At 50.3% G+C, this 16,030-nt stretch overlaps 1 protein-coding gene across 1 annotated transcript in view; it reads left to right on the top strand.

Annotated features, from left to right (window-relative positions):
* COL27A1 (collagen type XXVII alpha 1 chain) overlaps positions 1 to 16,030 on the top strand; it is a 1,047,548-nt gene that overhangs the window by 730,087 nt on the left and 301,431 nt on the right. Inside the window, exon 31 of the mRNA XM_086924958.1 lies at positions 15,179 to 15,232. Coding sequence (XP_086781084.1) covers positions 15,179 to 15,232 — 54 coding nt within the window. The remainder of the gene's footprint in view (positions 1 to 15,178; positions 15,233 to 16,030) is intronic.

The raw sequence follows: 16,030 nt of genomic DNA, 5'->3' as shown, positions 1-16,030 counted from the left end.
CCGCGGAGTCTGGATCTGAACTTGAATTTGTCGTTTAGTAGGATCAGGTAGGACTGGTTTCGGTAGGTCAGTCTTGAGTGCGGGAAGCGGCGGAGCTGGCGGAACAGGGGAGGTCTGTCGCGGTCCCGGCGGAACCGGATCTGGGGGCGTAATGCCACCCCCATCCCTGTCAGTAGGCAGGGCACGAACAGGCAGATTGGTGTAGGCTGGTGCTACATCCTCTAAATATGAATTTAGGAATATGTCTTTAGTAGTTTTATGCATTACTTTAGTTGGAACTAATGGTTTCGGTAAGTTTTTCGGTATTTCTGATAGGGCTTCAGATGTGCCATCTGCTGCAAGATACATACCGTTTACAAGATTATTTCGGGCACGGTCTATTTGTTCTGTTTTTACTCGGATCCCTTCAGTAACTAATTCGTTTTCTTGGTCTTTCTCTGATTCTTTAAGTCTGTCTTCTCTACGGAGTGCTTTGTCAGCACGCTTACGTGATTCCTTACGCCAAAATTCTATGGCGTCTTTCTGAGATTGTCTAGCTTTCTTTTTCCATAATGCTTCTTCTACCCTCATGATGCACTCGGCATCCCATGTTCCGGTAACAGGCCATCTGTGTCTTTCGTCTAGGTGTTTGGTGTAATCGGCCCATAAATCTAGATATAATATGGCATCTATGCCATGCTTGTTGTACATAAAATTGCCGGGAGTGTCCCTAGGGGGAATAGGAATTTCTTCCTCCAGTATCCCTTTCCTAGTTCCTATCTGCTTTAACTTGTTGAAAAACGGCATTTTGCTTACTTATTACTGAATGTTCAATCCTTATTCCTTAATACTCTTGACAGCTAGGCTATACGAGAAACACAATAATACACGTTTAAACAGTCACATTCATACCACAACATTAATCACATAAGGACATTGAAGACATAGATGACTACCCCCCTATACTGGATGTACTGCTCAACAGTACAGATACACTGGTGTAACAGTGCAGAAATTCGGAATACTAGATATACTGCTAAACAGTACAGATACACTGCCTAAAACAGTGCAGACCGGACTTGCGAACCCAAACCCGTCTAGATACGACCCAGCAATGGTACTCACCGGGAAGCACGGAAACAGAAGGCCTCGGAAAACTCGACTGGACTCGACTCGGTATTTCGGAAAACTTCGGAAAACTTCGGAAAACTTCGGAAAACTTCGGAAACCTGGTGGGCCTCTTGACACCTCGGACCTTGCTTCTTTCGGCTAGGCTCTGGTCGGGATCCTCCGCACTCCTCACCGCCTCGTCTGGGCACTGATCGCAGTCTTCGTCACCTCCGTGGGTCAGAGGGAGATGCAGGAAATCCTGCCAGTACGCGTTTGTTCCATCTAACTGATGGCAGGGGACATAGCTTGCAACGCACCAACCGGCGCGTGAGGTGGGGGAGGGGTCCCTGTTCGGGCGCCAAAATGACGTAAATAATTAATTTACTCTCTTAATTTCTATGCAGATAAGTACTTAATCAATAATAACTCAATCAGAATGAAAAAAGACAGAGTCCGTGGTGTTAGAGTTTCTAAGGGTTTTATTCCTCATAAAGGAATGGTCTTGATCAGGATATCATGTTCTGACCACCACAGGGGTGTCAGAAGGGATAGAGCGCTATATTTTATTGACAGTACATAACTTATATACTTAATTCATATCATAAAGAATAATGTAAGAGGCGTAACAGCTGAGAGAAGACAAGATAACAGTATACACGTGATACTAATACGTAGTCAAGAGGCGTGAACTAGGCGTGAACTAGAGGTGTGTGCTAGAAACGTCACTGATAGGTGACGCAAGTGGGTGGCACCAAGGGGTGGTGCTAACAGAATTGTTGCGATGTCAGCAGAAATCGGAAGCTTGGATGCGCGCGCAGCTGCATGACGTGTGATTGACGGGGTGCAGGGGACTTGTCATTTACACTGACGGAAAGAGACAGAAGTCTGGCATGTCAGATCAACTTGTACTTCTATCATATCTGATATCTGATGTTTAGGAACTATACTATCTGGGCGAAAAGGTCTCTAGGGCAGAAGCTATTCTATGCTAACTGTGGATGCGTGTATAAGCGCCTAAATGTCTACATGTGAAGCGTGGGGCACGGGGCCTTCCGTGGAAGTATGGCAACAGAGGCTATGAATTACTTGCATTGAGACAGGTCGGCCCTTTGGCTCTGCAGCTGGGGAGGATGTTTACAGGATCTAGTAGGCAGGAATGTATTCTCGGGGAGCGGAACAGATAACTCGAAGGTTATAGTCAGTCTTGGCAGAAAGCAGGCTTGAGCTGAGCGCGAGGGGCCGCGCTGAAAGTAAGTCAGAGTTCACGGGTACAGAGGTAGCCTGGGCAGAGGCTGCCAGAGTCAGGAGCCACAAAAGAGGTTCGATGGCAGAAATTCAGGGCCTACTCGGCTAGAGCAGGAAAACATGTAAAGTGTACTACAAAAAGACGGTGGCATAGCATACTTAGGAACGGACTATATAATCCATTCAGGGTGGATCTGAAAGAGGACATGTTAACGGTGGACGCAAATGTATTTGCGTCTTCATAGCTGGCACAGGAGGGAAGTTACATGCACTTTAAGCTGGTACCTGGAGTCGGTGGGGTACGCGCTAGGGAACAGAACATGACCAAAAATTTAATTTTCCTCAGTTTGGAAGCAGGCTGAGGGAGAAGCTTCTCATCTCATGGTTTGGAAGCAGGCTGAGGGCGAAGCTTGTAAGAAGGCTGAGGGCGAAGCTTGGAAGCAGGCTGAGGGTGAAGCTTCTCATCTCATGGTTTGGAAGCAGGCTGAGGGCAAAGCTTCTCATCTCATGGTTTGGAAGCAGGCTGAGGGAGAAGCGCCTCATCTCATGGTTTGGAAGCAGGCTGAGGGAGAAGCTTCTCATCTCATGGTTTGGAAGCAGGCTGAGGGCGAAGCTTGTAAGAAGGCTGAGGGCGAAGCTTGGAAGCAGGCTGAGGGTGAAGCTTCTCATCTCATGGTTTGGAAGCAGGCTGAGGGCGAAGCGCCTTATCTCATGGTTTAGAAGCAGGCTGAGGGCGAAGCTTCTCATCTCATGGTTTGGAAGCAGGCTGAGGGCGAAGCTTGGAAGCAGGCTGAGGGCGAAGCTTGGAAGAAGGCTGAGGGCGAAGCTTGGAAGCAGGCTGAGGGTGAAGCTTCTCATCTCATGGTTTGGAAGCAGGCCGAGGGCGAAGCGCCTCATCTCATGGTTTAGAAGCAGGCTGAGGGCGAAGCTTCTCATCTCATGGTTTAGAAGCAGGCTGAGGGCGAAGCTTCTCATCTCATGGTTTAGAAGCAGGCTGAGGGCGAAGCTTCTCATCTCATGGTTTGGAAGCAGGCTGAGGGCGAAGCTTCTCATCTCATGGTTTGAAAGCAGGCTGAGGACGAAGCTTGGAAGCAGGCTGAGGGCACAGCTTCTCATCTCATGGTTTGGAAGCAGGCTGAGGGCGAAGCTTGGAAGCAGGCTGAGTGCAAAGCTTCTCATCTCATGGTTTGGAAGCAGGCTGAGGGCGAAGCTTGGAAGCAGGCTGAGGGCAAAGCTTCTCATCTCATGGTTTGGAAACAGGCTGAGGGCGAAGCGCCTCATCTCATGGTTTGGAAGCAGGCTGAGGGAGAAGCGCCACATCTCATGCTTTGGAAACAGGCTGAGGGCGAAGCTTGGAAGCAGGCTGAGGGCGAAGCTTCTCATCTCATGGTTTGGAAGCAGGCTGAGGGCGAAGCTTCTCATCTCATGGTTTGGAAGCAGGCTGAGGGCGAAGCTTCTCATCTCTTGGTTAAGAAGCAGGCTGAGGGCGAAGCTTCAAATCTCATGGTTTGGAAGCAGGCTGAGGGTAAAGTGTCTCATTTCATGGTTTGGAAGCAGGCTGAGGGTGAAGTGTTTCATCTCATGGTTTGGAAGCTGGCTGAGGGCGAAGCTTGGAAGCAGGCTGAGGGCAAAGCTTCTCATCTCATGGTTTGGAAACAGGCTGAGGGCGAAGCGCCTCATCTCATGCTTTGGAAGCAGGCTGAGGGAGAAGCGCCTCATCTCATGCTTTGGAAGCAGGCTGAGGGAGAATCTCCTCATCTCATGGTTTGGAAGCAGGCTGAGGGAGAAGCGCCTCACCTCATGGTTTTAAAGCAGGCTGAGGGAGAAGCTTCTCATCTCATGGTTTGGAAGCAGGCTGAGGGCGAAGCTTGGAAGCAGGCTGAGGGCGAAGCTTCTCATCTCATGGTTTGGAAGCAGGCTGAGGGCGAAGCTTCTCATATCATGGTTTGGAAGCAGGCTGAGGGCGAAGCTTCTCATCTCTTGGTTAAGAAGCAGGCTGAGGGCGAAGCTTCTCATCTCATGGTTTGGAAGCAGGCTGAGGGTAAAGTGTCTCATTTCATGGTTTGGAAGCAGGCTGAGGGTGAAGTGTTTCATCTCATGGTTTGGAAGCAGGCTGAGGGTGAAGTGTCTCATCTCATGGTTTGGAAGCAGGCTGAGGGCGAAGCTTCTCATCTCATGGTTTGGAAGCAGGCTGAGGGCGAAGCGTCTCATCTTATGGTTTGGAAGCAGGCTGAGGGTGAAGTGTCTCATCTCATGGTTTGGAAGCAGGCTGAGGGTGAAGTGTCTCATCTCATGGTTTGGAAGTAGGCTTAGGGTCAAGCTACTTATCGCAAGGTTTCTGTGAAGCAGAAGGAAATAAACAGTATTGATGAATGTTAGAATTGGGGGTCTCTGGTTGGCAAAGGTATGTACTTGTGGCAAACAGGGACCCTCTCCTCTAATCAGGGTAAGGGAACTACTCCTTAAAAATAACCCCTGCTCACCCTCTAGGTAGTGTGGCGTGAGCAGACAAGGCTAATCTTCAGGGCGTTCGTTGAGTTAAGCATTTATGACCATATACAGTAAAATCACAGACCCACCACAAATGAACACCAGACATAAGATTTGTATCAAAAATACGTAGACTTTATGTAAAAATATGATGCTGTGCAAGTTTTATCACAAGACCAATATAACTTTAGAAAATGAGGCCACAAGATTTAAAAAGGCAAGTGTTCTTTTAGAGTTCTTTCAGCAAGGTACACTGGGGGTCAATGCGCGCTTCGCGCTGGTGAAGTGACCCGTTGGCAAGTGGGAACCGGCAGGGAAAACAAACGTTGCAGACCCTGGATCCGATGCGAAATCCGGCTCGAGTTCACGGTACACTGTACCTTGCTGTGGGTGTCCGAGGCGTTGCAGGTGCGTCCACAGTTGAGGGCGGACCCGGGTCGGACCGGCGGTTCTCCGCTGAACTCTCTGGCTCGGAGCCCCCTCTAGGTGTGAGGCGGGGGTGCGGGATGGCGTGGAGAGGTGCGGGCGATCCGGGGTTTAGAGCGGCTCACGGGGCGAGGCGCCGTTCAGGCCTGTGGAGCGTACTTCTTCTTAGTACGTTGGGAAGTGCGTGGCGTACTTGTCCTAGTAGCGGCGTACGAGCCGGACTCTGTCAGTACACGTTACAGGGACCGTTCCTGTGGATCTGCGGAAGACTTGAGTTCTCGGATAGTCAAGCGCTGCACGGGGCCTCGGGTACGCGACGTACTAGAAGCTCTGGAAGTGCGGCCCGGACCTTCGAGTGCAGGAGGGCAAAGCGGGGCGGCCGAGTACGTGTCGAAGTACGGGTCGTCCGTGGCTATCAAATGCGCTCCGTGCGAATTCCGGCGGGAGAGGGTGAGAGGCGCACCACGTGCTCCGTAACAGGCGAGGTGACAGGAGAGCAGGCGGCCCGGCCCAGCGGGGAGAGAGCGGCTCAAACTTGAGAAGGGCTCTCAGCGGGCAGGGGCGGCCAGGCTCCCGGCTTTCACGACCTTAGGAGGGGGCGAGGGCACCAGTCGTCATGGCTCCGGCAAGGGAAGAGAACGCAAGGGCCCAGCACAGACGGGTACAGGCAGGATTGAGCCCAATGGTCCTGGGGCTCAGTTCAGGGGCAAGCTCAAATCAAGCCCTTGGAAATTGTTTCAGGCACAAATGTAACAAAGCCTTTTCTGGTCTTTTCCTCTCCTTCCTCAGCAAGGCACCACTGCAGGCCAGTCCTTCAGGTCAGGGACAGTCTTTCCTCCTTCAGCTTCTATTGGTCCTTCTAGTCAGGCAGAGTTTCTTCGCTGTCAAAACAGGATCTAGTTTCTTAAGAGCAGAGCTCCTCTTTTTATACGCAGTTTCATTTGTTCTTTCAGGCCAGGGGGGCCTTTGCATAGTCCAATTCAGCTCTGGAGTACTTTGTTTTGCAGACTCTGGCTTCTTCTTTCAGAGAACAGGGCAGGGACATCAAACGCTCTCCACGGGGTGGAGCCAGCATTGTGGTGGCAGAGAACATCCCTATTCAGAGTCAAGGGGCCCTTCTCCCACCTATCCTGGGGGTAATCCCTCTATTCACCACCTGGCAGCCCATACTGTCCCCTGGAATCCCCCAGTCCTGTCACTCACAGAAACCAGACAGCAGATGCACATCCTAGCAGAGGCGGGTTGAAATGGTTAGGCAAGCAAATGCTAACTTTCTAAAAGTAGCATTTGCAAACATAGGATATTAAAATAAACTTTACTAAAAGGAGTATTTTATTATTCTGAGTTCAGGCATACTAAACTTGACTTCCTACCATGTTCCCTGAGCCTACTGGGATTATAGAGTGTAATAATTCTAGCAGCTCATTCTGGCCTATGAGAACAGGTAGCCTTACAATAGTGAAAAACGAAAATGGCTGTAATTCACTATTAGGACATGCCACACACATCAGGGCATGTCCTACCTTATGCTTACAATGCACCCTGCCCTAGGGCCTACCATAGGGGTGACTAATATGAAGTTAAGGGAAGGTTTAGGGGCTGGCAAGTGTGTGCACTTGCCCAGCCAGCATGACAGTCCCAGACTGCACGCAGGTTCTGCAGTGGCAGACCCTAGACACATTTTAAGGCTGCTTCTGTGGGTGGCGCAACTAGCGCTGCAGGCCCACTAGCAGTATTTGTATTTACAAGCCCTGGCACTCCTGGTGCACTCTACTGGGAACTGATAGTAAACCAAATAAGACAATCATGGAAATCAATCACATATACACTTTACAGTAGGGAGAGCATATGCACTTTAGCACTGGTCAGCAGTGGTAAAGTGCCCAGAGTCATTAAACCAACAAAAACAGGTCAGAGAGAATTTTGGAGGAAGGCAAAAAGTTCAGGGATGACCCAGCAGAGAAGGCCAAGTCCAACAATGAAACAAAAGAATCGTGGATTTTTATAAAACTTGAGAGTATTCTTGTGATGTCATGGATATGTGTTTACATAATATTCCTGGATTTCTGCGAATGAAGAGACATTCCGTGGTGTTCCAAAGACATCACTCGGTGTCCTCTTTTGATACCATTGGAAGGCTTGCGAGGGAAACGAGCACCTTCTGAGGGTGGTGCCACTGAGAAGGAAAGAAAGCGCCAACACTTGTGATAGAGTGTGCTTTGTTCCAATACATCTTCAGCACGGTGACACCGGTTCTATTCCGCTGCCTGATCTGCCCTGGCTATTTGGATGTCATTTTGTGAGTCAAAAGAATAACATGGCGTCATTTCTTCCAAGAAATTCTCTTCTGTCCATAATATTGATATAAAGGGGGTTCCTCTGTCAGTGATCACTTCTGGAAGGCTGGGCAAGCCGACGGTGAGCTCAATAAGTGCGGTTGCCAAGGATTGAGTGGTACAGACAGATGCTGGTTGCATTGACATATGAACCCTTGGTAGTCTATATTTTGATACAGCTGTGACAGGGAATCCATCTGAGATGACCTGCATTGAGCAGATGTGCTGTCTTGATACAGTGAGGGGCTCAAGGACTCCAGCTTGGAAAGACGTGATTCGCTTTAGTCCCAGCACAAGTCTCAGAGCCTTGCAGAGAGTCTTGGAGATTGTTACTGAAACTCTCCTGGGTTTCCTGTGCAAGTAGTATTGGCCCCAGATGTTGTGTCTTCCTGATACTAGCAGGCCTTGAAACATGGCCGTAGTATCTTCCTACAGCCACTACCTCCTTGGGTGATGTACCCCAGGGGTACACTTAGACTAATGGTGCTTTGTGTCCCCGTCGTGTCAGATTGCGGCTGAGACAGATCCACCGTCTTCATAGTCCACTAAGGGGAATCTATCTCCGTTTGCACACCTAAGAAGGATGCTGGATACACTGTGCCCTCAGGCTTATCATCTTCTGGTTTATGGGAGCTCTGGAGAGAGGGAACCAGCTTTACATGTTCCTTGAAAATCAAATGAGACAAAAGTGGATCTTCCAGAAAGTCCCTTTGCACCTTTCTGTGCAGCCTGTACTGTCTTCCCAGGAGCATCAGCCTCAGCGGCAAGCATTAGTCTTGTGACAGGAAGATGCAGACTGGAGAAGCAGTGAGCTTGGTGTTTAGGAGATGGACATGCTCTTCTCAATATCTGGCTCATCTTGATGATGTATTTCAATCAACATAAGAGTGTCAGACAAAATCAAACAGTCAAAAAAGATGAAGCACAAAACCAGTATATAAAAGAGAATAAAGTTGTACATTTTACCAGTTTAGAGTTCTGAAATTTAAAGAACAGGTAGAGAGCACTTGCTTAGTGTGGAAAAAGGACCCTCAGGCACCAACTGTAAAAGTCAGTAGCCAGTTGTCTTCATTGGTTCCCCAAAGGTGGGAAAAGTGACTCAAGTAGTGTCTGAGAAAGTGATTTTTAAAAAGAGTGTGGGCTACTCATCAACCAATGATTTTATTGAGAAGGTAGCTCTAACTCCGATAAAAACAGTGAAAAAACAAAGGACTAGTAGTTGGTTGAGTGAGCTTGAACCAATAAGTCCTTACAAAAGTGACAGATAGATAAAGATGGTCAATATGTTTCTGCCAACGAGCCCAAAGTCAGCTCAGCATTCATCAGGACCAAAGCACTCATTCATACTCCTTGGTGGGCACTCGCTAAGGTGTCCAAACCTAAGGTGTAGAAAAGGAACAACAGATACAACCTGGTAATTGTAAAGGTTCTTAAGATGGATGAATCTCCATAACGTCTCGCCTCATTAAGGGGGACTAATAGTTTTCAAATGTCCGTTTTCGAACATCATGGGCTGGCGGAGGAGGGAAAACCTTCACGCTCAGTAAATTTGCTCCGATGCGACTCCCCGCTGGAAGATCTACGTGGATCACAACCGCCGCCCGCGGTTTTTTTCATCTTGATGATGGCCTGGGAATGATGGTCTATGACTCTGTTCAAGTGATCCTTGTTGCGTCATCTCTCCTGCGTTGGAGAGGAGTACAGGCTGCCTCTCGAGGTGCGGGGGAGGCGGGAGCAAAACCTCCCCTTCCATTGGCTCGAGGAACAGATCTTTGGAGGAGGCGGGGAACTGGTCCATGGTGGGCATCTTTCCCCATCCCTGTTGAGGTGAGGAATGGATCTTGGAAGGGGCACCACCTTGCCTCCTGTGGCAGAGAGGAACGCATCTAAGGGGTTGGGGATACCATCTCCCCACCAGTGAGATAGAGGGACAGATCTTGGGGGCACCATCTCCCCACCAGTGAGATAGAGGGACAGATCTTGGGGGCACCATCTCCCCACCCATGAGATAGGGGGGGCACCATCTCCCCACCCATGAGATAGAGGGACAGATCTTGGGGGCACCATCTCCCCACCCATGAGATAGAGGGACAGATCTTGGGGGCACCATCTCCCCACCAGTGAGATAGAGGGACAGATCTTGGGGGCACCATCTCCCCACCCATGAGATAGAGGGACAGATCTTGGGGGCACCATCTCCCCACCCGTGAGATAGAGGGACAGATCTTGGGGGCACCATCTCCCCACCAGTGAGATAGAGGGACAGATCTTGGGGGCACCATCTCCCCACCCATGAGATAGAGGGACAGATCTTGGGGGCACCATCTCCCCACCAGTGAGATAGAGGGACAGATCTTGGGGGCACCATCTCCCCACCCATGAGATAGAGGGACAGATCTTGGGAGCACCATCTCCCCACCCGTGAGATAGAGGGACAGATCTTGGGGGCACCATCTCCCCACTAGTGAGATAGAGGGACAGATCTTGGGGGCACCATCTCCCCACCCATGAGATAGAGGGACAGATCTTGGGGGCACCATCTCCCCACCAGTGAGATAGAGGGACAGATCTTGGGGGCACCATCTCCCCACCCATGAGATAGAGGGACAGATCTTGGGGGCACCATCTCCCCACCAGTGAGATAGAGGGACAGATCTTGGGGGCACCATCTCCCCACCAGTGAGATAGAGGGGCAGATCTTGGGGGCACCATCTCCCCACCAGTGAGATAGAGGGACAGATCTTGGGGGCACCATCTCCCCACCCATGAGATAGAGGGACAGATCTTGGGGGCACCATCTCCCCACCCATGAGATAGAGGGACAGATCTTGGGGGCACCATCTCCCCACCAGTGAGATAGAGGGACAGATCTTGGGGTCACCATCTCCCCACCCATGAGATAGAGGGACAGAGATCCCCTCCCATGGGAGAAAGGAATGGTTCTTGAGGGACACGTCTCCTTTCCCCTCAGAAAGTGGATATACTCCAGAAGAACCAAACATTCCATGAAACTCCCATTTTGACAGTTGTGTACAGAATCTGTGTTGCTCAATTAACAGGGTCTGACTTGACAGTGACTGTGAAAATGTCTTGTAACCATCTCGGTATTCGCAGGCACACTAGGGGCTCTGAAACACCCTGTTTTTGATGTGTCGAAATGCTGCATGAACATTAGGACGTGGCAACGGCATGGCAGTAAACATATCCTGTCCAAAGGAAGCCTGAAGAGCCCTTTGCAGGCTTTCCAAGGATACATGTAGAGCGGGTCACATGTTCTTTTCAAGTCTGGATTGCTGGCTCTATACCCATGTGTGATCTGATGCACATGTACACACTAATTAACTTTAATGGCTAAACCTGCAATAGTTGATCATGGATGTAATTCTATTTCTCTTGGGAACGGTGACAGCAAGGCCTTTGCTGCTGAGGTCTGATGACAGATGAGCCCTTTGACTGAATGTTTTTTGCATGATGACAGGCTTGTATTTTTATCGCAGACCCAGGGGCAGATTTACAAGCCCTGTACACCACATTTGCGTCACTTTTGTGATGCAGCGGCGGCGCAAAGCCAGCGCCATGCTGCGGGTTATTTACAACGCAAAGCAGCTAGTGAGATTCTTCATATTGTAAAGCCCTGCGCCACATGTAGGCGTTCTGGCGCAGGGGCAGGGGCGTTCTGGTGCAGGAACGCCTCCTAAAAGTGGCTGAGTGAAATCTACAAGATTTCACTCAGTCACTTTTACAGCCATGCTACGTCAAAACCCTGCGCCTGCTTGAAGCAGGCATAAGGATTGATGCAGCATGTTAGGCATCGGGCACCTCCGAGCCTTGCAGGAGCTGCGTCACGCTTGCGACGCAACTCCAGCAATGCGCTATCTTTACGGCAGCAGATGCATCACGCATCTGCCTATTCTTGTCCCATGGTGCGCCACATTGTCTATGCGGCGCATCCATGGTGGCGGAGCCGTGACGCACAATAACTGGCGCATCCCTGCTGATATGCAGGGATGCGCCACCTATTGTAAATCTGCCCCATGTGTTCTTCCATAAGGGTCCTGGATTTACCGTGGTCTGGAGTTTGTGCGATCACGCACTGTCAGTGTCTTTTGCTTCAAACACACCAAGGAAGCAAAAATTCAAGGCTTCTAAGAACGACATGTGAATGAGTGGCGGCTCTAACACTGATGGACATGCTTCAATGGCGGTGGGTCACACAGGAGATCTGTTTTTATCTTTTTTCGGCAGAACTCCTCGATTCAGAGATGGGATTGGACTCTTGTTAACCCTTCCTTGAAGAAGCCTCTTCTCCATTCTTGTACATATTCAGTAGCATCACCGTGGTCGATGTGTGGGCTCCATGGTTCTCCAAAGTCTTTATTTTGAACCTCGATCACATTTGCCTCCCTCGCGGGCTTCAATACATGTCCCTGTTACTCAGAGCTGCGTTGGGGGTCCCTTGCTGCTCATCTTGGTGGAAGGAGGGGTCCAATCTTTCTCTCTCGTACTCTCTCACTCCTGAGTGACTTGACTGTTGTCTGCTGGGGGTTTTGTGTCCAAAGGTGCACAGCAGCTGTCACTGAGGTGAACTCTTGGGCCTTTCTACGTAAGAAACGCATGTATCCTTCCACATTGGCGAGAGCTTGGTGGTGACTGAAGCCCCCCAGGTCTTTAAACATCGATGTGGTTTCTGACTCACACCCAGCAAATTCATCGACCCTAGACGATACAACCACGTACCACGCTGCTCAAAAAGTGGCGCCACATCGCAGCGTCGCATTGCACATTGTGGAAGGCTATTTCCTAGTAGAGACCCCTCAAAAACTGAACACAGAATTCAGTTCTTACCCTCATTAAAGCGTAGGTTGAAATCAGCCAATTACAGCTCTAACGACTCGGTCAAAGCCAGGGTGTTATGCCCGAAATAGTCGATAATTACAAGGCTTCTGCAGACGCCCCTGTTTACCTCAGGGCGCAGGTGACAACACACTCTTCAGTAGTACAGCCAGAAAGAGGACGTCCGCATGAACAAGCAGCCTGTCGAAGAGGCTGCCCTTGTGTCATTCACTTCCTGGCATGCTAATCCAATCAGGGGTCTGCTACTATTGCATCCGGGGCTCCCATCCAATCCTGGGGAATATTCCCTGCATGTTTCCTGCGTGATCCGTCTTTGGTCGTCCATGTGAGGACGGCTCTCCTTGGCCCCCAGAGAGGAGTTTTAATTAACTTCAGACCAGGAGGCCTTGGCCATCACCAGCAGAGTGGGAGGGGGTCGTCCCAGCGGAGGGAGTCTACAAGTCAGAACTAGTGCCTACTCCAACCCACCAAGCATCTGCTAAGAATACAGAGGGTCACGGGGAGCTTGAATGCCCACCACCATGGCTCCCCATCCTCGCCCACACATCCCACCGGCTTTCGATGCCAACATCCCACAGGCTGCAGCGGCGGAAATCACCCACGTGAGGGACACTTTACCAGGAGGGCGCTGGTAGGTATGCCTCTAAGACGTAGAGGTGCCCTGGGTATAGATACATGCTGCCACCACTGTGTCGGCCACAACCTGGGTAGAGAGGGCAGTACTGTACGTGCCCCCTCGACCTCAGAGCCAAGCTCTAGGGTCTCAATCCATGTAAACAGGAAGGCCCTCCGCAGACACGTGTGACTCTCAGATTCACTAAGATGGAGGTCACGAACCCTCCAGTGACGTGGTAGGACATCAATATAGGGTAGCGAAGCAGCTTACCAGAGTCGTGGAGAAGGCTTACCGTCCCAGCACCGAGATTACCAAACAACTGACTAAAAGACTGCAAACCATGCAGAACGCGGCAGCCAGACTCAACCTCAACCTCCCACAGGGAATTCATTCCACACCTCGGAGCTCCACTGGCTCCCGATACACAATGCGTTCAATTCAAGCTCCTCACACACATTCAGAGCTCTACACAACTCAGGCCCATCTCCCTGAACAATCACCTCTCCTCCCACCAACCACCCAGACCCTCGGCTCTGCAGGACGCATGCTACACATACACAGACCAGAGCAGGAGAGCAGGCGTCTCTTACATCGCTCCGGGCTGATGAGAGGTGTTACCTCGAAACCGGTCCGGTCCTCGGATGCTTGATTCCGTTCTGGGAAGGACATGGCTTTTGTAGTTCGGACTGGACTGTTCCCATGGGGCAACAGGGTCAGAGCTGATTTGCATATCACCATTGTCTAACCCAGGGTGGTGTGGAGTGCAAAAAAACGATGGATTTGGGCCCAGATCTTTTGACTGGGGGTATGTGTGACATTGATCCACATTCGGTCCATCACTTGTTGTTTTTGCAATTACATCGCTCCTACAGCATGGAGCAGCCTCCCACTCCAGAATTCCTGCATTTTCAATTTCAAACCTACCAAAGGTAGAGCGAGACCTGCTCAGCACCGGATACCCTCGCTGGGGATGGCGCGCTATACAAATGCACAAAACTAACAGTGAGTGCACTTAGAAGAGTGGGGTTGGGGCTGACCGATAGGGAGGAGTCGTGGGGTGTTAGGGTAAGTACCCAGTGATTACCGTCTGGAGTCTGGTTGGGGTACGGCTCACGGGGTGGGTTGACAGGTTAAGTGAGCAGAACGCGCAGTAAAAAATATTTGGTCTGGGGCTGGTGGATAAAGGAGGGGTCTCCGGTTGCTACAGGTAGGTAGAGTTTGTGATGGAACAGAGAGGGAGTTGTCTTAAGCTGTTGGGTGCTGTATAGACGTAGACGCAAGGTGAGTGTTGTTGGAGCATAGGAAGATTTAGAATTAGAGTTCCTGGAGGCAGGGTGCATGCGTAAGTAGGTACAGGGGTATTTGAAAGGAGTACCAGGGGTGGTGTCCTCACCCTCTGCCTCCACTTCTCTTTGCTTCTTGCTCTGCCTCGTCATTCTTGTGATCCACAGAGGTTGTGTTCTAATGCAGCAAGAATCCCTCAGTCTGTGGTGTTTTCTGGTACATGCGTGGTGTGTGCAGGGTTTCTGTGTGGTATGTGGATGGTGCATATTTTGAAAGTGATTTGTATGTGCATGGTGCATTATTATATGGTCAGAGCCTGCGTTGTGTGTGCATAGTTTGTGTGTGGTATGTGGATGGTACATATGTGACACATCCATTGGATGTCCAAGGTGTATACCTTTTCCGTGATGCCTGTGTGTTGTGTGCATGGTGCATGTGTGGTATGTGCTTAGCATGTGCATTTTGCCCTTGTGTTATCTGTGTAGTACATCCACAGTCATGTGTAGTATTTGTGTGGTGGATGCGTGGAGGGCGTGTGGCATATGATGCCTCTGTGCTGTGTTCGTACTCAGAGGCAGGGTACGAGCGGCTCCCTGGCCTTCCTACACCCCGCTCTCCCCACCAGAATGTAGAGACATTAAGTGATGTCTCTGCCGGTCGTATGTTCCACCCCCTCAATGCACAGCACTCCATTGGTTTATAGTGAAGCCTGCACTGTGAGTCCAGAACATGTACATATATGAGAGAAAATCAGCGGATGTGAGGGATTCAAATCAAACATGAAATTAGAATTTATGACTTTTGTTCATTGAGCATGATGTGAAACATTATTTTTCAGGGTGACTTGGGACTCTTGGGAGCTGCTGGTGAGCTGGGCCTGGTCGGCGTGCGGGTGAGTACTTCTTGCATATGTGCGTGGGTTTGCTCCTTAACACACCATGTCAGTGTTCACACCAGGCCTGGGTCATTAGAGGTAACATGCAGATAGGGGTGGGCCATGAGAGAGTTAAGAAAGCAGACACAAGTCAGGAAGGAGCAGAATTCCCCAGTTCACACTTGCTGTGGCTATCGGCATCGCCCCAACCCTACTGAATCTTTTGGACTCTGCTGCAAGAGGAAGCCAGACGTAGTAGTGTCCGCGCTGCAGGAGCCAGCGAGACATCTGAGGGGTGTCTCTGCTGTGAGCCATGACACATGGTGTGAGTGTCTGATGTGGGACGCAACATGATTTGTGAGTGCCTCCAATGCACGAGGTAACACAAGGCGTGAATGTTTTATGAGACCCTATGTACCCCAATATAGGCTTAGATAGCCGCACGACCTTTTACCTACATTCGTCCTACCTTGCTCTACGTAATGGCTCTGGCGCTGACCTTTTACCTAGTTAGGTGATAATAAATGTTGTGAGGCTTTCTTCGCAAACCAGCCTCATTTATTATCAATCCATCAATCAATCCATCAATCAATCAATCAAAGTACTTGTAAAGTGCACTACTTACCCATGATGGTCTCAAGGTGCTGAAGGGATTGGGGAGTGCTGCTACTGCTCGAAGAGCCAGGTCTTGAGGAGCCTTCTGAAGGTGAGTAGGTCTTGGGTCTGCCGTAGGTGGGTCAGGAGGGTGTTCCAGGTCTTGGCAGCGAGGTAGGAGAACGATCTGCGGCCGAAGGTCTTTCGTTGGATGCAGGGGAC

Source organism: Lissotriton vulgaris, chromosome 5 (genome assembly GCF_964263255.1).
Source record: "Lissotriton vulgaris chromosome 5, aLisVul1.2, whole genome shotgun sequence".
In the NCBI taxonomy this organism is placed as follows: domain Eukaryota; kingdom Metazoa; phylum Chordata; class Amphibia; order Caudata; family Salamandridae; genus Lissotriton; species Lissotriton vulgaris.
The sequence above is the reverse complement of the archived record's forward strand: the minus strand, read 5'-3'. Positions and strand labels throughout refer to the sequence as shown.